The sequence below is a fragment of the Leopardus geoffroyi genome, chromosome C3, assembly GCF_018350155.1.
Source record: "Leopardus geoffroyi isolate Oge1 chromosome C3, O.geoffroyi_Oge1_pat1.0, whole genome shotgun sequence".
Classification (NCBI taxonomy): domain Eukaryota; kingdom Metazoa; phylum Chordata; class Mammalia; order Carnivora; family Felidae; genus Leopardus; species Leopardus geoffroyi.
In genome coordinates, this window is record NC_059338.1 from 21,629,630 (window position 1) to 21,653,461 (window position 23,832).

At 36.7% G+C, this 23,832-nt stretch overlaps 1 protein-coding gene across 2 annotated transcripts in view; it reads left to right on the forward strand.

Moving 5' to 3' along the window:
- Positions 1–23,832, forward strand: part of CDC73 (cell division cycle 73) — a 143,943-nt gene that overhangs the window by 99,371 nt on the left and 20,740 nt on the right. For both annotated transcript variants that reach the window (XM_045456143.1, XM_045456142.1), the window contains exons 12-13: positions 5,655–5,690; positions 5,986–6,073. In XM_045456143.1, the coding sequence (XP_045312099.1) occupies positions 5,655–5,690; positions 5,986–6,073 (124 nt within the window). The remainder of the gene's footprint in view (positions 1–5,654; positions 5,691–5,985; positions 6,074–23,832) is intronic.

The window sequence follows — 23,832 nt, forward strand, 5'->3', positions numbered from 1 at the left end:
GTGGGGGAGGGTCAGAGAGATAGGGGGACACAGAATCCGAAGCAGACTCCAGGCTCTGAGCTGTCAGCACAGAGCCTGACATGGGGCATGAATCCTCAAACCATGAGACCATGACCTGAGCTGAAGTCAGCTGCCCAACTGACTAAGCTACCCAGGCACCTCTATATTTGAAAAAATTTTAAATTTATTTATTTATTTTGAGAGAGAGAGAGAGTACGCGTGAGTGAGGAAGTGAGAGAGAGAGAGAGAGAGTGAGTGAGTGTGTGTATGAGTAAGCAGGGGAGGAGCAGAGAGGGAGAGGGAGAGAGAGAGAAAATCCCAAGCAGGCTCTGTGCTGTCAATGCAGAGCCTGATGTGGGGCTCAAACTCATAAATGGTGAGATCATGACCTCAGCCGAAATCAAAGCGTCCGAAATTTAACAGACTGAGCTACCCAGGCACCCGCCTGTACACCATTTTAAAAGTAAAAATTGGGGCACCTGGTTGGTTTAGTCAGTTAAGCATCAGACTCTTGATTTTGGCTCAGGTCATGATCACACAGTTGTTAGACTGAGCCCCATGTTGGGCTCCACACTGGGCGGGCTCCATGCTGGGACTGGAGCCTGCTTAAGATTGACTCTCTCTCTCTCTCTCTCTCTCTCTCTCTCTCTCTCTCTCTCTCTCTCGGTAGCTTAGTCAATTGAGTGTCAACTTTTGGTTTGGTATGGAGTCATTGTCCCAGGGTTGTGGGATTGAGCACCACGTTGGGCTCCTCGCTGAGTGTGGAGCCTGCTTGAGATTATCTCTCTCTCCCTCTACCCCTCTCCACTGCATGCGCGCGCGCTCTCTCTCTCTCTCTCAAAAAAAAAAAATATATATATATATATATATTCTCTCCCTCTCCTTATGCTCTTCCCTGTCCTCTCTCTCAAAAAATAAAGTAAATAAAGATAAAAAAATTTTTGTAAGTTTTTAGCATCAATAAAACCTGGTTTGAGTGGATGCTAAGCAGTTTGTCGTGTTTGTCTAGATTAGTGAATTTTTCTTCTGCTGTAGAAATGTTTATTGTGTTTGCTTATGGAATGCTGCCTAATTTTTTTTACTAAAGATTTTTTTAAGTTTGTTTTGAGAGAGAGAGAGACAGAAAGAGAGAGAGAGAGAAAGCACTAGTAGGGGAGGAGCAGAGAGAGAGGGAGAGAGAGAATCCCAAGCAGGTTCCACACTGTCAGCACAGAACCTGACTTGGGGCTTGAGGTTAGGAGCTCTGAGATCATGACTTGGCCAAAATTGAGAGTCAGATGTTTAACCAACTGAGCCACCCAGGTGCTCTGATGCTACCCAATTTTGAAGGGATATTGTGTCATATATGACATGTTCATTATGTTATCTTTTTAAAATTGAAAAAATAAGAATACTGAAAACATATCTGACAGTGTAGTAGGCTATAGACAGCAATTATGCAGTTATAATAACTGTTACTTGTAGGTAGAATTTGAATCATTTATTTTTTCCCTCTCCAGTGTGGTAGCTCAAGTATAGAATTCCATTGTCGATTATTGTTTCCTTTTTATTATTCTTTCACCATGTATTTATTGGGCACTAATTGTGCCAGGCAAGTCCCTGGGTAAATTTAATATTCAAAAGTGTCTAAAGTTATTCCCAACTTCTAAACATTTCTTTAGAGAACATAACTAACAAAAAGTACATGTTTTTCAGTGGATTAGAGAGGAGAAGCCTTTGATGAGCCATAGTTCTGTACCTGACTGTCATTTTCTTTTTAACTATCTTTTTTTAATGCTTATTTATTTTTGAGAGAGCGACTTTGACTTTGAGAGAGCGAAAGAGCACAAATGGGTGAGGGGTGGAGAGAGAGGGGAACAGAGGATCCGAAGCGGGCTCTGAGCTGACAGCAGAGAGCTGATGTGGGCCTCAAACTCACAAACCATGATACTGTGACCTGAGCCAAAGTCAGACACTTAACTGAACAAGCCACCCAGATGCCCCTGTCATTTTCTTTTTAGATTAAATCTTTTGCACATATCCCTGCTTCCTGCCTCTTTCTAATGCATTTACATTGCATACTTCACTTCTCCAGCTTTAATTTTCTACTTTTATTTCATAGATTTCCTGAAATGGATAGGTGGCCCGTAGCTCTGGTTTATCTTCTTACATGTGATTTTGAGAGAGAGAATTAGCCTCTCGTGTAATTTCAACAGATTGTGCTGATTGTACTATCTCATTCCATAGTTTTAATCTATGTGCCGATGATTTTCAAATTTGTATTCCCAATTCAGACATCTCTTCTTACCTTTGGTATCTTATACAAACTGTCTCTTTAATATTTGGATATGCCATAGGCATCTTAAAACTGGTGTAAAATCTCTGTTCTCGGATATCTTCTTCATGAATACGTGGTACCACCATCATCTATGTTTCTTAAGCAAAAAATTCAGGAGTTATTCTTCATCCTTCACTCTTCACATTTGCTTATTGCTCTTATCTAATATGTCACTGACTTCTGTCAAATTTACTTTTTCTGTGTTTCAAATTTGTCTCTTTATCTTCTCCCACAACTCATTTGTTTACATGAATTACATTTCTCTATACCAGTACATCATGAAGTCCATGACCTATTTCTGGTTCCCAACAAGATACATATAGAAATTGGTAGTATGATACTGTCACAACATCTACGTGCATGATCATTTTCTAGCAATTCATTGTTACTGCATTTTATTCACTTGACCTTGGATTGGAAATTAAAAAAGCAAACAAAAAACCCCCTTACCATTACACCTAATTTGAGTAGCACCTTTGTGGACTGTTGTTATGAGTCCTGACTGAGCTTTCTGCTTTCATGTGTGTCCCCTTTTGATCTCTTACCTAAATCTATTGTTTTTCTTTTACAGAAGATGTGACATGAAAATCAAACTATGTCACATGCTGCCTTAAAAGTTACAGAGTTCTTCAGTGGCACTTGAATACAAACCTAACATTACCTAGAGGCCTTATATAAATTGGTTCCTGTGTGTATTTTTAACCTCATCTCCCGCCACTCTTTCTTTTGTCCCTGTAGTGTGCACATGTGCAGTTCCCTATGCACAGCAGTTTCTTCCTGTCTTCGGCATTTGCTCACATTCCTACCTCTTGTCTGGACCATTCGGACACTTGTTCTTTGCAAGTTGGCTCCTTTTCATTCTTGAAATCTTAGTTTAAATGCCACTTCCTTTGAGAGGCTTTCTGTAAGCATTCTAGCCAAAGGATACTTTTCTGTCAGGATATGTTCCTTTTGCTCTTTAATATCACATGTTCAAATTTGTTTATGTGTGTTTGTGTGCTTGCTTGTTCATGCTCTGGCTCCCCTACTTCACTGGAGAGTCTTTGAGGGCAGGGATTATTTCTGTTTTATTTATAGTAATAAGAGTGCCTTGTACATAAGGCTCTGAATATTTAAGTGAAGACTGTAATTATATTTGAAATCAAACATAACAATAATAATGACTTACTCTCAGCTCGTACATTTTCAGTCATGGCATTTGCTAAAGTGCAGTGGTAGTGTTAGTGGTACCAGGAGCGGTAGCATTTAGCATTTAGCTGTAGCCACAGGGTTCACTAAATATTGAATATGCATGCGCCAAGACCTGATTAAGGAGTTAAGGTGCATTGTTGTCTTTAAGATTCTCACAGCAGTTTCAGGATATAGAAACTATTATTACTGTTTTATAGTTGAGGACAACCGAGACTGAGCAGTCTCTCAATTCGACTTGCTAGGGTAATTTGCCTAGGAAGTGGCAAAATGGGGATAGGAATTGAGATCATCTGAGTACAGATTCTTGCTCTTAATCACTTTGCCATATGGACTGGTGTTATTCTACACTTTCCTCCCCCTCTCATTTTGAATTATGTCTATCATAGGGGTGCCTGGGTGGCTCAGTCGGTTAAGTGTCTGACATCCAGTCAGGTCATGATCTCACCTTTGGTGAGTTTGAGCCCTGCATCGGGCTCCGTGGCTGGCAGTGTGGAGTCTGCTTGGGATTATTGCTCACTTCTCTCTCCTGCCCCTTTCCTGCTTGTGCTTTCTCTCTCTCTCTCTCTCTCTCTCTTTCAAAAAAAAACAACTCAAGTTTGTCACAGTGTCTGTACCTTGGTCCTTACTTTACTAGGGAACCTATTTATATTTTTTGTAGCTTTTTTTTAATCAAATCTTTAGACTTTATTTTTAATATGTGAGCTTTTATATTTTGTCTTTTTCTTACATCACATCTCAGCCTTGATTTTAGTGAATTTTTTCCTAAATTCAGGAGTCCATCGTGAGCTTCTTTACCAAACCAATGTTGTTTCAAAGATTTCTTTTTTGTTGTTCCCCCTTAGTCATTCTCCTAGCAACTCTTGTCTCCTGTTTATCCATGTATTCTATCCATCCTGTCATTGCTTTATTCCTCTAACAAATACCAGATATTTACTGAGACTGTATTATATTCCAAATGATGCTATCTAGCTAATCAAGTGTATCTGTGAATCCTAGTTCTAAAAATGATTTAAGAAAGTTTGAGGGTTTTTTTTCTCAGCAAGAAGAGATGACACTACAATAAATATGTATGTGTGTTGACTTCTATTTATATATATCTTTCTCTGCTTTATGTGACTGGAAGAATCCTACTGCTGGACTCCATAGAAGTTTACCACAATAAATAGCTATTACAAAGTATTAAATTAAAATGTAGAATTTTACTGCTTTTAAAATAGAACATATTCCAAAAATGCATGTATCCCTTTAAAAATGGTAATCTGTTTTTAACAACTGATGTTGAGTTAGAATTTTAAATCTCCTAAATTTTTATTTATTTTTATGATTTTAAAAAATGGAATTTCTAACACAGTACATGACACACAGAAAGCAGTCAGCATGTTTTTATTATATATGTAAATACTGAAAATTGAATGTACAGCATTTTCAAATTCTAAAATATATTAATCTTGAACCAGTCTGATACTACTCTTATTATACCAACAAATGTTTCTGTGCATTATAAAGTCTATTACATATCCAAATAATGAGAAGATGAATATTTGTGTTTTTATAACACATTCACAATTATTAATAAATATAGGCAGTTCAAAATAATATAGGCCTTCACATGACTCATTGCCTATAATGTTTTCTTCTAATAAACAAAAAACAAATGTAACAAAAATGTAAGAAATATTTTAGGTCTTAGTTCCCATTAATACCTTTTCCTCCCAAATGTTTAAGCACATTTTCCCCTCCCAGTCCTTCCCACAGTGTTTCGTGTTCTTGTAATATTCTGTTTTTGCATTTATTACATTGGTTATCAGTTAATTAAACTTTTTGCTTCCTTTGCTAGACTTTAAAATCCATTAATGTAGATACTCAGTGTCCAGCAATGTAGTATATCCACTTTCATTGTTACTACAGAATGTTGAGTATTGGTAGGACATTTTAATGTTTTTGTGAAACAGAGAAGTAAATTATTTGAGAAGATCGAGGTTATTTGAGAAGATTCCAGTATATTTTAAAATTTTATAACTGGTCATATGTAAATACAAATAAGTTTTAGGCCATTTTTTACTTTATTTACTTATTTTATTTGTATTTGTATTTTGAAAATAAAAATGCGATGTTTCTAACACTCAGTTTTTTCCCCTCTTAACAGTTTCTCAAGCAAGACCTCCCCCAAATCAGAAGAAAGGTGAGGTTGTGCCTATTGATTCTAAATTTATTTTAAAAAGTAAAAGTAAATAAGCTAGATTACAAAATGAAAGCTGAGACTCTGAAGTTACACCAAATGTTTGTGGTTGGTAGTCAGTGCTCAGGTCATACTCATTACCAAATATTTTGAATATTACTGGTGACTTAAAATATGTTTTTAGGTCAAAGGAACTAAGATTATAAATTTACAAACTTTAAAGTTTTAATTGGGCAAGTCTATGTCTTTTAATGATAATAACAGCATATTTGGTACCTTTAAAATTTTGTCTTTACAGGATCTCGAACACCCATTATCATAATTCCTGCAGCTACCACCTCTTTAATAACCATGCTTAATGCAAAGGACCTTCTACAGGACCTGAAGTAAGTAATTTGTTAGGATATGGAGATAATGTTGAGAATTAGAGTTAAGAATTTGGTATTCCTTACTTGGAGAAAACAGAATTTCATTGTCTGTACTATCGACTTTACAGATAGTCTGAAGTATTATTTTCAAAACAAAGTACAGTTGACTCTTGAACAATCCAGGGGTTTGATTGAGGTGTCGACCCCTGCACAGTTGAAAATTTATGTACTACTTTTGACTCCTGCAAAAACTTAACTACTAGTAGCCTAATGTTGACTGGATGCCTTACTGATAACATAATTAATATATAACATAACAGTCAAATAGCAAGTATTTTGTATTTTATATGTGTTATATACTCTATCCTTGTAATAACATAAGCTAGAGAAAAAATTTCATTAGAAGAATCACAAGGAAGAGAAAATATATAGTACTTGATTGTATTTATATAAAAAAAAATCTATGGATCAGTGGACCCATGCAGTTTAAACATGTGGTTCAAAGATCTGCTGTATATTCTTTTCACTCTGGATCCTTTAGGGAAAATTACAGAAATTTTTGGCTAAAGTTCTTAATAAAAAGGGTACTATTATAGTAAATTTTAATATGAATTATTTTCTTTTGACTTTTACCTGAAGAGCTTGAGGAAGTTTTAAAACAAATTCGGTTTCTCTCCCTCTGCCCTTCTCCCAAGTTCTAGTTGAAGAATGGGAAAAGTGATACCAACTTCTGTATATATTAGGTATATAACTTGTGAGGTGGATGGAGGTTGGGAATGTAGTTTTTTAACCCAGACCTTGGGAAAAGTTAGTTGAATGAAGCTCATATCTTTTTTTTTTTTTTTTTTTTAAATTTTTTTTTTTTTCCAACGTTTATTTATTTTTGGGACAGAGAGAGACAGAGCATGAACAGGGGAGGGGCAGAGAGAGAGGGAGACACAGAATCGGAAACAGGCTCCAGGCTCTGAGCCATCAGCCCAGAGCCCGACGCGGGGCTCGAACTCACGGACTGCGAGATCGTGACCTGGCTGAAGTCGGACGCTTAACCGACTGCGCCACCCAGGCGCCCCTGAAGCTCATATCTTATGTTAAAATTTCCAGATACTTAGCTTTCTGAGAAAAAGTTTTTAAAGTATTATTGACCTTTATTAGTTCCAGGTGAATAGGGTAAAGATTTAATATTTGTGTATATTGCAAAATGATCACCACAGAAATCTAGTTAACATCCATCACCGTACATAGTTACAAAATTTTTTTTGTTTTTTTAACTTTGATAAAATAATTTTATTTATTTATTTTTAATTTTAAATCCAAGTTAGTTAACATATAGTGTAATAATGGTTTCAGGAGTACAATTTAGTGATTCATCACTTAACATACAACACTCAGTGCTCATCTCAGCAAGTGTCCTCCTTAATGCCTCTCACCCCATAGTCCTTCTTCCCACCCAACACCCCACCAGCACCCTTCAGTTTGGTCTATGTATCTAAGAGTCTCTTATGGTTTGTCTCCCTCTCTGTTTTTATATTATTTTTGCTTCCCTTCCCTTATATTCATCTCTTTCGTATCTTAAATTGCACATATGAGTGAAAACATATCATTTGTCTTTCTCTTTTTTAGTTTGCTTAGCCTAATGCACTCTAGTTCCATCCACATTGTTGTGAATGGCAAGATTTCATTCTTTTGGATTGCTGAGTAATATTCCATTGTGTATATATATAGCACATATACCACATCTTCTTTATCCATTCGTCAGTCAGTGGACATTTGGGCTCTTTCCATATGTTGGCTATTGTTGATAGTGCGGCTGTAAACATTGGGGTACATGTGCCCCTTTGGATCAGCACTCTTGTATCCTTGGATAAATACCTAGTAGTGTAATTGCTGGGTCGTAGGGTAGTTCTATTTTTAGAAACTCCATACTGTTTTCCAGAGTGGCTGCACCAGTTTGCATTCTCACCAGCAGTGCAAAACGGTTCCCGTTTCTCTGCATCATTGCTAACATCTAATGTTGCCTGACTTGTTCATTTTAGCCATTCTGACAGGTGTGAGGTGGCATCTCATTGTGGTTTTGATCTCTCTTTCCCTGGTGATGAGTGATGTTGAGCATTTTTTTATGTGTCTGTTTAGCCATCTGGATGTCTTTGTTGGAAAAGTATTCATGTCTTTTACACACATCTTCACTGGATTATTTGTTTTTTGGGTATTGAGTTTGGTAAGTTGTTCATAGATTTTGGATACTAACCCTTTATCTGATATGTCATTTGCAAATACCTTCTCCCATTCCATCAGTTGCCTTTTAGTTTTGCTGATTGTTTCCATCTTTGTGCAGAGGTTTTTTATCTTGATGAGCTCTCAATAGGTCATTTTTGCTTTTGTTTCCCTTGCCTCTGGAGACGTGTCAAGTAAGAAGTGGCTAAGGTCAAAGAGGCTGCTGCCTGTTTTCTCCTCTAGGATTTTGATGGCTCCCTGTCTTAGGTTTAGGTCTTTCATCCATTTTTAGTTTATTTTTGTATATGGTGTAAGCAGGTGCTCCAGGTTCATTCTTCTGCATGTCACTGTCCAGTTTTCCCAGCACCATTTGCTGATGTCTTTTTTCCACTGGGTATTCTTTCCTGCTTTGTCAGAGATTGGTTGGCCATACTTTCGTGGGTTCATTTCTGGGTTCTCTATTCCAGTGATCTGTGTGTCTGTTCTTGTGCCAATACCATACTGTCTTGATGATTACAGCTTTGTAATACAGCTTGAAGTCTGGAATTGTGATCCCTCCAGCTATGTGGTTTTGTTTCTCAGGATTGCTTTGGCTATTTGGGGTCTTTTCTGGTTCCATACAAATTTTAGGATTGTTTGTTCTAGCTCTGTGAAGAATGCTGATGTTATTATTTTGTTAGGGATTGCATTGAATATGTAGATTACTTTGGGTACTGTCGACATTTGAACAATATTCTTCCAGTCCATAAGCATGTAATGTTTTTCCAATTCTTTGTGTCTTCTTCAATTTCTTTCATAAGCTTTCTATAGTTTTCAGTGTATAGATTGTTCACCTCTTTGGTTAAGTTTATTCCTAGGTATTTTATGGGTTTTGGTGCAATTGTAAATGGGATTCATTCCTTAATTTCTCTGTTGCTTCATTATTGATGTATAGAAATGCAGCCGCTTTGTTCATTGATTTTATATCCTGCGACTTTGCTGAATTTCATGTATTATCAGTTCTTTAGTGGAGATTAGCAGTTTTTAAAGTGGAGTCTTTTGGTTTTTCCACATAGAGTATCATATTGTCTGCAAAGAATGAAAGTTTGCCTTTCTTCTTGCCGATTTGGATGCCTTTTATTTCTTTGTGTTGTCTGATTGCTGAGGCTAGGACTTCTGACACTATATTGAATAACAGTAGTGAGAGTGGACATCCTTGTCGTTTTCCTGACTATAGAGGGATAGCTCTTTTTTTCCCACTGAGGATGATGTTAGCAGTGGGTCTTTCATATATGGCCTTTATGATCTTGAGGTATGATCCTTCTAACTCTCCTTTCTTGAGGGTTTTTATCAAGAAAGGATGCTATATGTTGTCAAATGCGTTTTCTGCATCTATCGAGAGAATCATGTGGTTCTTATCTTTTCTTTATTAATGTGATGTATCACATTGATTGATTTGCAGATATTCAACCAGCCTTGCATCTCAGGAATAAATCCCACTTGATTATGTCGAATAATTCTTTTAATGTATTGTTGGATCCGGTTTGCTAGGATCTTGTTGAGAATTTTTACATCCGTGTTCATCAGGGAAATTGGTCTGTACTCTTCTCCATTTTAGTGGGGTCTTTGGTTTTGGAATCAAAACCTTGTAGAATGAGTTTGGAAGTTTTCCTTCCATTTCTGTTTTTTGGAACAGCTTCAAAAGAATGGATGTTAGCTCTTCTTTAAATGTTTGGTAGAATTTCCCTGGAAAGCCATCTGGCCCTGGAATCTTGTCTATTGGGAGATTTTTGATTACTGAGTCAATTTCTTTATCGGTTATGGGTCTGTTCAAATTTTTTATTTCTTCCCGTCTCAGTTTTGGTAGTTTATGTTTCTAGGAATTTGTCCATTTCTTGCAGATTGCCCAATTTGTTGGCATATAATTGCTCATAATATTCTCTTACGATTGTATTTCTGCGGTGTTTGTGATCTCTCCTCTTTCATTTGTGATTTTATTTGGGCCCTTTTTTTCCATTTTTGATCAGTCTGGCTAGGGGATTATCAATTTTGTTCATTCTTTGAAAGAACCAGCTCCTGGTTTCATTGATCTGTTCTACTGTTTTTTTGATTTCAGTATCATTGATTTCTGCTCTGATCTTTATTATTTAACAGCTTCTGCTGATTTGGGGCTTTATTTGCTGTTCTCTTTGTAGCTCTTTTAGGTGTAAGGTTAGGTTGTGTATTTGAGACCTTTCTTCCTTCTTTAGGAAGGTGTGGATTGCTGTATACTTCCCTCTTACAACTGCCTTTGCTGCATCCCAGAGGTCTTGGGCTGTTGTGTTTTCATCTTCATTTGCTTCTGTGTACTTTTTAATTTCCTCTTTAATTTCTTGGTTAACCCATTTATTCTTTAGTAGGGTGTTTTTTATATCCAAATATTCATGGTCTTTCCAAATTTTTTCTTGTGGTTGATTTCAAGTTTCATAGTGTTGTTTAAAAATATGCCAGGTATGATCTTGATATTTTTGTGCTTGTTGAGGGCTGACTTGTGACCCAGTATGTGATCTATTCTGGAGAATGTTCCATGTGCATTTGAGAAGAATGTGTATTCTGCTGCTTTAGGATGAAATGTTCTGAATATGTCTGTTAAGTCCATCTGGTCCAGTGTGTCTTTCAAAGCCATTGTTTCCTTCTTGATTTTCTGCTTAGATGATCTTTCCACTGTAAGTGGAGTGTTGAAGTCCCCTACTATTATGGTATTATCATCAGTGAGTATCTTTATGTTTGTGATTCATAGAATTATATATTTGGGTGCTCCCATGTTGGCATAAATATTTACAGTGTTAGATCTTCCTGGTGGATAGACCCCTTAATTATGATACAGTGTCCCTCTTCATCTCTTGTTTCAGTCTTTGGTTCAAAATCTAGTTTATCTAATATAAATATGGCTGTTCTGGCTTTCTTTTGATGACCATTATAATGATAGATGGCTCTCCATCTCCTTACTTTCAATCTGCAGGTGTCTTTAGGTCTAAAATGAATTTCTTGTAAACAGCATATAGATGGGTATTGTTTTCTTATCCATTCTGATACCTGAGGTCTTTTGGTTAGAGCGTTTAGTCCATTGACATTTAGAGTGAGTACAGAAAGATACGAATTTTGTCTCATTGTATTGCCTGCAGGCATGTAGAGTTGGTGTTTCTGGTGATGTTCTTGGTCCTTTCTAGTCTTTGTTGCTTTTTGTCTTTTTGTTTTTTTTTTTTTTTTTTTTTTTTTTTTAATTTTTTTTTTCAACGTTTATTTATTTTTGGGACAGAGAGAGACAGAGCATGAACGGGGGAGGGGCAGAGAGAGAGGGAGACACAGAATCGGAAACAGGCTCCAGGCTCTGAGCCATCAGCCCAGAGCCTGACGCGGGGCTCGAACTCACGGACCGCGAGATCGTGACCTGGCTGAAGTCGGACGCTTAACCGACTGCGCCACCCAGGCGCCCCTGTCTTTTTGTTTTGTTTTGTCTTTTCCCCCGCTCAATGAGCCCCCTATGATTTCTGGCCAGGCTGGTTTAGTAGTCACAAATTCCTTTAGTTTTTGTTTGTCTGGGAAACTCTTGATTTCTCCTTCTATTTTGAATGACAGCCTTGCTGGATAAAGAATTCTTGGTTGCATATTTTTCTGATTTAGCACATTGAATATATCCTACCACTCCTTTCTGGCCTGCCAAGTCTCTGTGGATAGGTCTGCTACAAACTGATCTGTCTTAACTTACAGATTAAGGACTTTTTTCCCCTTGCTGTTTTCATAATTCTTTCCTTTTCTGTGAATTTTGTGAATTTGACTATGATATGCCTTAATGATGTTTGGTTTTTGTTGAATCTAATGGGATTTCTCTGTGCTTCTTGGATTTTGATGTCTGTGTCCTTCCTCAGATTAGGAAAGTTTTCCAGTGTTATTACTCACATAAACCTTCTGCCCCTTTTTCTCTCTCTTCATCTTCTGGGATTCCTGTGATTCAGATGTCATTCTTTTTTAATAAGTCACTGAGTTCTCTAAGTCTTGTATCGTGATCTTTTCCCTTTGTTTCCCTCTTTTTCTGTATTGTTCTCCATAATTTTATCTTCTGTATCACTGATTCACTGGATGCTGTCGTGGCGTCCATTCGAGTTTGCATCTCGGTTACAGCATTTTTAATTTTGTCCTGACTATATTTTATTTCTTTATCTCCAGAGAAACCCTTCTATGCTTTTTTCAGCCTCAGTATTCTCATTATCATGGTTCTAAATTCTAGTTTAGACGTCTTGCTTATATGTGTGTTGATTAAGCCCCTGACTGTCATTTCTTCCTCTTCTTTCTTTTGGAGTGAATTCCTTTATTTTGTCATTTTGGTGGAAGGAAAAAAATTAATAAAATAAAAAAGAAAAATTAAAAAATTAAAACCAAAAAAAAATCAAGTAAAGGAAGCTAGATTCTAGATGTGTTTTGATCTGCTTGTACAAAGAAGCTTGATAGAATAGAGAAAAGGGGGAAAGAAAAATGGTAAGAAAATTAAAAATTAAAAAGAAATTTATATAATAAAATAGAATAAAATTAAAGAAAATGAAATAGAACAAAAAGTTTAAAAAATTAAAAATAAAGTAAAAAAAAAAATAAAAAATTTCTTTCTATAGCCAAGAAAGAGGAAGAAAGGAAAGAATGAAAAAAAAAAAAAAAAGAAAACAATTTAAGCAAAGAAAATGAGTAAATGAACCAGCAAACAGAATGAAACCCAAATAAAGTTACATCCAGTTTGCCCTAGAACTGAAACTGTGAAGCCTTCTGTAGTTTGTAGGCTAAGCAGGTGGAATGACTTGTGCTGGTCTTTTAGGGGATGTGCTTGGAGGGCACAGTTGGGTTGGGCTTGGTGTAACAGCTCCATTCTCCACGAGTTGGCATTGCTTAGCTTACTGGGGTGGATCAGTGTGACACGCATCTGTCTTTACGGGAGATGTGGAAATGGCTTCACTCAGCTCCCTAGTCTTCTGGCACAGAAACTTTGTGCCATCACCAACTTGCCATCAAGCACCCCTCCTTTGTCTCAGGCCTCCGTCCACTACCCTTTCCATGTCCAAGCTGTCTACCTTCCAGGTGGCACTTCCTTCCAGAGTTTATCTCAGATGGGATTGTGTTTCAAAACCGCACATTTCAGAGACCCCTGTGGCTTGGACCTGCTCCAGCTCTCTGGGGGAGGGTCTTGCTGAGCAATGGTTGGGTGCCGGCTTGCTCCAGAAAACCTTTGTGCAATCACACAGTGTCAGAGGTTCAGAGATTATAGCAAATCACAGCACACAGCTGGTGCTAGGTTTCACCACACTCTGGGGTCTTTGTCCCAATACTAGCAAACGTGGCTGCTCTTCAGGGTCCTCTGGGACCTTTGCCTGTGGGGAGACCATATGGCTTCTACCAAATGCACTCCAAGCAGAGGAACCGCTTCTTCCCGTGTGGCCCTCAGACCCCGCAGACCCCTCTGCCTTGCTCCTGGGGATTTGCCCTACTTCCTCACCAGAGCACCGCCAGGCACTGAACTCAGAAACTACAGACTTTGTTCCACTGTTTATAGAATTTTGGTGGTATTGAAACCCTCTCTTTTCTTCCCGTCAGTGGTTTTGGGGAACAGATTTCTTGTTCAGTGCCCTGTGAGTGTTTTCACTCTTTCTCTCTCTTTCTCTCTAGCTACTCTTGGTGGAGTGCTTTTCTTGCATGATCCTGATGTACCGTACTCTCCCCCTTTCTCTCTTTCCTTTTTCCGCTAAAACAGCTCCCTACTCTCCATGGCTTTGCTCTTCCACAGTTCACCTCTCCGCACTGTGTACCTGCTGAGTTCTCTGGCTCAAGTTATGCAGGTTGTTGTGTTAATCCTCAGATCAAGCTCCTAGGTGTTCAAAACGGTTTGGTGCTGATCTAGCTGTATTTCAGGGATAAGACAAGCTCAGGGTCTCCATGCTGCTCCGCCACCTTAACTACCCCCCTCCCCCCAATGTTTTTCTTGTGATTACAGCTTTAAATATCCATTCCCTTAAGTACTGTCAAATATGCAATGCAGTATTATAGCTATAGTCGATATGTTGTACATTACCTGTGATTTATTTATTTGGTAGCTAGAAATGTGTACCATTTTATTTGTAACTGGAATTTTGTATCTGAAATTTTTAGTCTCCTCTTTCCTCATTTCTTGTTTAAAATGAGTATAGTCACAGTAGTATCACTTTGCTATAGTAAACACAGATCATGATAATGTGTACAAAGTTAATCTCTCCCTTACCTAGCTAGCTTCTCTAGAAGTATTTATCTTCATGTTAATTAATATGAATAGGTGTGCCACTTTTAGGATCATGATTATTATTTTTTAATCTTTATGCTACTTATAGTGGTTGTCATTTACAGAAGAAAAATGGTGATGCTAAAATTGTTTTAAATAATTTGCAATGATATGTACATTAGTAAGATTTAAAATGGGCGATAGATAAGTGATTTTCGGAATGCTGTCAAGTTTATGAACATTATTATTAGCATGGCAGATAATGAGTGGTTGCTAGTGATTTCTGGATGTCTACTTTTGCTTTTGACGGGAGGATATCCACTGTTTTCCTCTCATTTTAAATTTCATATACCAGATTCTCATGATTTATTTGTGCTCTTGGCCTTTTGCTGTTTGCATTTGTGAATTGTTAGTGGACTTTGTTCTAAGGCATTGCACTTTTATATAGTGTACATTAACCTAAATTAACTATCTTCTTTCATTAAAAACTGAAAGGGGTGTGTGTGAACGTGAGCTTGTGTGCATGTATGTCTGCATGGCGGGGCGCAAGTGTTCTCAGCCTCCTCGCTCAGGTAGGCGATATTTGTGTCCTTTTTTTTTTTTAATTTTTTTTTTTTTTAACGTTTATTTATTTTTGAGACAGGGAGAGACAGAGCATGAACAGGGGAGGGTCAGAGAGAGGGAGACACAGAATATGAAGCAGGCTCCAGGCTCTGAGCTGTCAGCACAGAGCCCGACGCGGGGCTAGAACTCACGGACCGCAAGATCATGACCTGAGCCGAAGTCGGCCGCCCAACCGACTGAGCCACCCAGGCGCCCCTTGTGTCCTTTTTAACACAGTTAAAAACATAGTTGCTTACGTAGTACTAGGCGTAATAAGTTAAATAAAATCATTTTAATAAAATATTTTCAAGGGGAAAAATTTGTTTTTTCCTGTTCCCACATAGAGGCTCATGAGTTAAGACAGAATAATTTATAAACATTTATTGCAGACTTCATATAGCTTGAGTGTAGTAAAATGCTATTCTGAGGAAACAGTGGTCACTCTATCCTGTGGTGTTTGTCAATTAAATTTTTTCCCATCATGCTGATTATTAAAATGGGTGAATATATATTGAACATTCGTGGGTACTTAGGGTTTTGTTTTAAGGTAGTTCATTCTGTTTTTTATTGGGTAAGTGAAAGAAAATGGAAGAACCCAGCATAGTGTTTTGGAGGCTAAGAGTGGTGGTGTGGTCATTAGTTGGAGAGAAGGGGGTTAAATGTATTCTGCAGCAATACTTTTCTAGTGTTTTGTACTCTGTTTAGGTACTCCTTATTAAATAGAGGTTGTCAAATTGTCCAGTTATCTTATACACATGGCGATTAAATCTTGGCATTTGTTATGAATTTGGACTTTTGCTCACTAAGCTTTAACCTTAATTATTTGAAGAAGTTCTGGATCGAAGACACGCCCTTACATAATTATTTTATAAACTTGTTTTTTTTTTTTTTTTTAATTTTTTTTTTTTCAACGTTTATTTATTTTGGGGACAGAGAGAGACAGAGCATGAACGGGGGAGGGGCAGAGAGAGAGGGAGACACAGAATCAGAAACAGGCTCCAGGCTCTGAGCCATCAGCCCAGAGCCCGACGCGGGGCTCGAACTCACGGACCGCGAGATCGTGACCTGGCTGAAGTCGGACGCTTAACCGACTGCGCCACCCAGGCGCCCCTATAAACTTGTTTTTGTTGGGTGCTGCAGGAATGTAATACATCTAAAGTTGTTTTTTTATGTTAAATTCTCAATTCAACTCTCAAGGGGTTGGCCCTTGGCTGACAAATTATCTGGGACTCCTTTCTTCCTCCCCTACTCTTGAACCAGATCAAGATGGATACACGTCTTTAAAACTTGGAGAGGCGCCCAGGTGGCTCAGTTGGCTGATCCTTTGACTCTTGATTTTAGCTCAGGTCATGATCTCACGGTTCATGGGATCTAGCCCATGGGGCTTGGGATTCTCTCTCTTCCTCTCCTTCTGCCCCTCCCCCGCTTGCTCTCACTTGCACTCTCTCAAATGAATAAACTTAAAAAAAAAGAAAACTTGATTAGAATTTTTTCTCCAAGTTCATCCTTTTGTTGTTTGTTTATTTACCTCTTCTAAGGTTACAGTTCTAGCTTCTTTGTGCCCTTCCTTTCTGTGGGTGGTAAAAACCAAGTCTCAAGCAGGTATTCCTGTCTTCCACTCTCATCCACTGCAGCATCAGTTGATTTCTGACTCATGACTATTTTCTTTCCAGTTCACCTATGCATTTCAGGTATTTGTTATATTTTATCTGACATTTCTTGGAAGGATTTTTATAATTACTGGAACACTGTATTATTGGAACTGGAATTTTATAAGGTCTATTTAATTTTTCTATATTGAGTTTATTTATTCAACACTCATAGAACAGTAACTAACAATCAAAGTGCTATGTAGATAAATGTTCTGCGAGCTCAGCCTTTTTGGAGCTTACATGATAGTGGTGTTAGTGTACTAGGAGTCACCTATTGCAACTGATGAGAAATAAAATATGTTCCAGCATTTGGGATAAAACTGAATCTTAATGCCTTATTATTGAGAGTATAATGAAAAGTATAATTTTCTTTGACACCAGTTTACAAACTTAAATCGCATCTTGAAGATAAATTCAAAATCAGATTAGACCTCAGCAATAATATATCAGCCATGAAAACCTTTACCTGCCTCCTCTCATAAATTATGTGGTGTTAGTGAGAAGGTATGTAACTCTAGTGATTTTTTTATAATCTAAAAAAATACTTGAAAATTACTATTTCTAGATTTTGAGACCTAAAAAGGAATCTCAGAATATACTCTTATTCTCAATGAAAATGCTGAGAGATAATCCTAAAACCTACTCTGGTAGTTGCAGAGCAGAAAATACAACCAGGTCTCCCAATGTCCAGTTTAGTTATTCTAACTTTTGGATAATGGGGATTCTTAACCAACATTCTGATTAAGAAATTGGGTTTTATTCTGGAACAAAATACTCTTTTGCAGTATTCAAGGTCTTACATTCACTATTAATTACAATAACAATATTTTGTAATTTGGTTTAACAATGAAAATTCTTATTAAATATTTTTAGTGGTAACTAGGAAAGTATTTTCGGTCATTAACATAATTTGTAGCCAAAGGAAGAATGTGAATGCTCTGCCTTCTCTCTTGGTGAAATAACAGTGATAATAATTCTTGAAGAAAGAAAACAAAAGCAACTTTACTGCCAAACAGAAAATCATACTGCTTCTAAACTTGTGACTAATTATAAATGAGACACAAAATGAGTTGTAAAACTTGCTAATTTCAGGTTTTACCAAGCGCAGAATTGGATATAAGTGCCTGTGTCTTAAAATAGCTGTATAAAAATCCATGTAATATGACGCATACCAATATATCTGTACAGTCTTGTTTAGTACTTTTGAATAAAATTTTCACCGAACTTTTTTCCATTAACAGTAGGGAAAGAAGAAATTTTTGTTTTTATCATTTAGTGTTCTTACAGTGTTGTGGATTACTCAAGTAATTCCTCATGTCATCTACAATTGGGTGAATAAGAGATATTATTTTGGTCTTCTTTGAAATAGATTTGATAATGTAACTGAGACTGTGCCAGACCCATGCAAAAAATGGATTTGCTTAACTGCTTTAACTTTTTTTTTTTTTTTTAGTTTGAGGATTCATGTGTTTTCTTTCCACCTAATGAATATACAAGAGTTGTTTTTTCATTGTTTATATTCTGTGAAATATGTATCTATTTTTTTGTTTTGTGATGGCTTCTGTGTTTTGCATCTGGCACCCAGTTGGAATTCACAATTCCAACTAAATTGTGAATTCCTTAGAGAAAAGGGCTTGTTACTCTGTTGTCATTTGTATCTCCGTTGTTGAAAAACAGTGTTTGCCCAATAAAGGATATTAAGTAAATGTCTAGGAAAATGAGAAGCAGAAAGGATCACACTGAGAAAATTGGACAGGGGTAGATTTGTATATCTGAAATTCAAGTTTTGTTTTGTGTGTGTGTTTGTGCAAGCTGTGAACTCATTCAGTGCATTTATTTCAAATTTCAGATTTCTTCTTTTTTTTTTTTTTACATTTATTTATTTTTGAGAGATGAGAGAGACAGAGCATGAGCAGGGGAGGGGCAGAGAGAGGGGGAGACACAGAATCCAAAGCAGGCTCCAGGCTCAGAGCTGTCAGCACCCAGCCGGACGCAGGACTTGAACCCACAAACCATGAGATCATGACCTGAGCCAAAGTTGGACCCTTAACTGACTGAGCCACCCAGGTGCCCCTCTAATTTCAGATTTCTTTTTTGATATATGATAGTTGTATCTGTACCTGGGACTTGATTTTAGTTCCTGAGAAGTGTCATTATACTTGTTGGTATTGCGTTTTATGCACTTACTGTATTTGGATCAGGTGATTTTTAAGGTCATTTTTAGCTCTTTGATTTTTATGATTTGTGAATTTGGTATTTCCAACTCTCACAATTTTTAATAATTGACAGCTATTTATAATTTTTATAAATATCTTAATGGTTACAGAAAATTCACAGTAAGATTTTGGAGTGTGTAAGAAGAAATTCTATCTTTACTTTTTCATTCTCCAGAACCTTTGCAGTGCTCATCTGAATGCATTACAAATCTAAATCTTAAATATTGTTTATAATGGTAGATAGTAAACAGTGCAAAGAAATCACAAAGTAAATTTTAGTGTTTTTTTTTTTTTTCCCCCTCTTTAGGTTTACAACAGAGAAACCAAACAATTAAATAGACCACATTCTTAGGGTAGACCAAGCCTAATTTTTCTTCTAAGTATAAAACACTCCCTTCATTGTTTAACACCTCATTGCAACTGACATCTCCCCTACAGTTTGAGTCAGCTGGAGGCTTTGCTATGTAATTAATGCATAATTGAAACCTCCTCCACACAATTACAGTACTGGCTGTACCCCATAGCTCATTTTGGCATAGATTCTATTTGGTTTCATGTAAAATTAAGGATTCTTTCTTTTTTTTTTTTTTTTTTTTTGGCCCTTCAATAAAAAAATCACACAAAAACAAAACCCTTAACCTTTAACATCTGTAAATAACAAAATTAAGGTTGTGTTATGAAAGTATTAAAAAATATATTTTACATTTATAAATGTGATCCTGAGAGAAGTTTTAGTAGGACTGTAAGTTTATTTAAAATAAAATGATTGGATGACACTCGTGATTCTGGCCATTAATGGTAGCCTTACAGGACCAAGGTTCCAAAGGGGAGAGATTGCACATAGAGAGTGCCTCAAAGATATGCGGAGGATTCTCTTTGCAGTAGTCAAATACTGTGGAGTACATTCATGTGAGAAAACTGCTTGATGCCTGGGGAAGAAGCAAGCAGAACAAATACTGGAGTTTACACCGGACCATGAATAATTCATGTTCCAAACAACCACAGGTAATGCAAAAAGATTCAACCACTTTGGAAAACAATATAGAAGTTTTTTCTTTAAAAAAAAAAAATTTTTGTTTTAACATTTATTTATTTTTGAGAGACAGAGAGAGATAGAGCACAAGCAGGATAGGAGCAGAGTTAGAAGGAGACACAGAATCCAAAGCAGGCTCCAGGCCCCGAGCTGCCAGCACAGAGCCCGATGTGGGGCTCAGACTCACGGACCGTGAGATCATGACCTGAGCCGAAGTCGGCCACTCAACCAACTGAGCCACCCAGACGCCCCTACAATATAGAAGTTTTTAATTTTTTTCTCTTTACATTGAAGATATTGCACTATCTTCTAGCTTCCTTTGTTGATGATAGGTCAGCTGTTAGTGTGATAATCCTATGAAGGAAGTCTGCTTTACCTGGTTATTTTAAAGACCATTTTAAATTTATCTGCTCTGCCTAGATGTAGATTTCTTATATATCCCATTTTGGGATTCATTAAAATTGAATGTATGGATTTGTGTTTTTCATCAATTCTGAGTCTTGGCCCTTATTGCTTTAGATAATACCTCTGTGTTGCCTCCCCCCACCCCCCCTTTTCCCTTCTCTTTTTTGGGACTTTTTCAATTTCAGTGGTTCTATTTAGTTCTTTTTCAAATCTTTGGTCTCTTTCAAAATGAATTTTTCTACTGTACATATTTGCAAGCTTGTTTTGTAAGCTTTGATCTTTGATATTTGCATTTGAAGTCCTTAGTTACCTTTTCTTTTGACTGTTTTGACTGTTGTTTCATTCATGATACCTCTCATTTCCCTGCATGTTTAGTTTTTTAGTACATTTAATATTTTTGATTGTCTTCATTTACTCATTTACTGTTCATTTTCCTTGGAGTTTTTTTCTGTGGAAATTCTTTTGAGTTCCAAATTGAAGGTGGGTGGATGGCAGGGGTGGAGGGGACTCCAGGAAAGGTTTACGTTTGTGTTTGCAAAGTACCTAGGAGTGTTGCCAATATTACATCACTTTAAATGAAATTTTCAGTTTGAGGGTTTTTAACATCCAGACATTGTTGCTTTTTCTTGTCTTTTCTCTACTTTTCAAATTTCAGCTTCTTTTATTTAGGAAAAAGGAAAACTGTATTTTTAACCTGCTGGGAAATATTCATAAACTTGCTCTGTTTTAAAAATAACATACAGTTTTGAACTTAACTTGGCTATATCAACTATTTGCATTTTATTCTTTGACAATACTAACATAGTTATTTCACTAGAACTGTACCAGTTTAGATAGTAGTGACTTTAGTCCTATCACCCATACTCCTTCACTCATGGAATGTAAAATAGAATAAATAAATTGCAAATATTGGATGAGTCAGTGGACATCATAATATTTCTCCAAATTACATATATTCATCTACCATATCACATGTGCATTTCTGGTTGTATTTGTTAGAACACTTTAAATTGGAAGTGATAAATACCAATTTGTAGTAGCTTTACCAAAAAATAATTTATTTGGCTCAACATGACTGAACAGTCCTGGCTTCTGACACAGTGCTAAAATGATATCATCAGGGGTTGGTCTTTCCATCTCTTGGGTTCTCCCCCTTCAGGGTTGAAGATGACTATCAAAAACTCCAGGTTATCTAGCACAGTAGAAGGACAGTGCCTGTTTTCCAATAATTCCAGCAAAAATCCAGGATTAAGTCTCATTGGCCTGGCTTGGATAATGTGTTTATTTGTCAATTAGTTATTGTGGTCAGGGTGGTTAATTCCTGCTTTAGATTCAAGCAAGGGCCAATTTACAATTCGGAGATTTGATTTTCCTTGCAGTTGCCAGGGCGTTGATAAGAGCTAGGGGACAGGAAAAAGAGTGGGCAGTGGGTTTATTTCTAGTTTACCATTATACTGAACTTAACCCCTGAGAGTCCTACCTTTATGAAAGAAGAAACTTATGTTAGATTCCCTCCCTTGAGCAGAATTTGACCTTTATTTCCTATTCCAGGAACTGAGTGAAATAAAATAGCTTGAGCTTAATTAGTTTGCCAGCGCCTTCCATGGACGGAAAAGTCTGCATTGTTATTCTAACTTTAAGTTTAGGAGAGTAGGTTAGAAGATCTATCCTTGTGTTAATACATGAGATCAAAGCTGAAAAGCATTTTGAAATACAGACACATTTTACTCTACAGAAGGCTGCTATCCTAAAGAAAGACCTAGATATATTCAGAAATTAAAAATACTAGCGCATGTAAAAATTGTAGGGCATTAGTTGTAGGATGTTAAAGAACCATGTTAATACTCTGAACCTCAATAAAACTTTCATCAGCAAATAAGTGAACCTGCAAATGCTATGTAACTCCTTCCTTATGCTTTATAAGTTGAATTAGGTGTTTAATAGACATTAAAGTTGGATATTATAAATCACTCGTGTGTGTGTGTGTATAGTAATTTATTAAAGTTTATAAGTAATTGTATACTTTTATAACATTTACAATTTCAAAAGCTAGAAAATAGATTCAGTATTATATTTAAAAATGTAAACATTTTAATCCCATCTGGATAGAGAGGATTGAAATAAAGCATCTTTCACTTGCCAGTGAGACAACTTTGTTCTTTGTATCTGGAGCATAAGCTTCGAGAGGGCAGGGACGGTGTTTTGTACAACTATGTATATTGTGTAACTTAGCACAGTGTATTACTGTTCACTTAATACATTTTGTTGTAGCTTTATATTAAAACTGTTTCCAACAGTGCATGTATATTAATTTTAACATGTCTAATGATTCAGTGTTAGTATTTGGCACTTCCTTTTTTGTTTTTTTAAAGATGTTTATTTTTGAGTACACACTCGAGTGGGGAAGGAGCAGAGAGAAGGGGATAGAGGATCCAAAAGCGGGCTCTGCACTGATAGCAGTTAGCCCAATGTGGGGCCCTAACTCATGAACCACAAGATCATGAACTGAGCCGAAGTCACCAACTGAGCCACCCAGGCGCTCCTATATTTGGCATTTTCTAAGTAGGCTTGATTTATAAATAAACTGAATCCATAGGGAGCAAAATGATTATCTGGAGGAAATTTTTAAATTTATGGAAATCTTAACTGTTCCATTAGATTTGGACATGGATATGAAAATAGCTCAGAAATGAAGTTTAGTTTATCACAGTCACCATCTACTAAAGACCTTCATGAGTATGAGACTAGTTTTACTAATGATGAATCCAGCATGTGATATTCAAAATTTTCAAAGGACTTTAATAAAATATGCTAATAGACTGTATTAGGAGTATGCAGCTTAAAAAAAAAACAAAAAACGACTGTTTTGAGATGCTTTGTGAACACCAACAATCTAGAAGTGGCAACAGCTCTGCAGATTGCTAAGTTATATTTGAAGATAATCTGTTGATGGTACAGTGGAGAATTGAATCACATGGTAGAGTTGGTAATTTACTAAATTACTAGCAGTATTTACTAAGACAATTAGCATACACCTATATAATTTCCTCCTTAAAAATTTGCAAAGCAACCCTGAAATTAGATGGCATTTTTCTAATTTTGCTTAGTCATAATCCATGAAAAGGGGTATTTTGTGAAGCTCTTGGATATACTAAGTCATGTATCTGGGAAGAAGCCACATCATCTTATTTCAAGTGACCTTTTGATTTATAATAGGATATCCTTCTAGTAGCATTTGAAAAACCAAGGATTAGTATGGTCTTTTATGTAACTTTGGAGAATGCTAAGTGCTAGATGAAAGAACATAAATTGTGTGTGTCTCTGTGTGAGCCAACTTATGGACTAAGTGAGCTGAGTACTATTTGGCATGGGAAGAAAGATTATACTCTCTACACATTGTAATC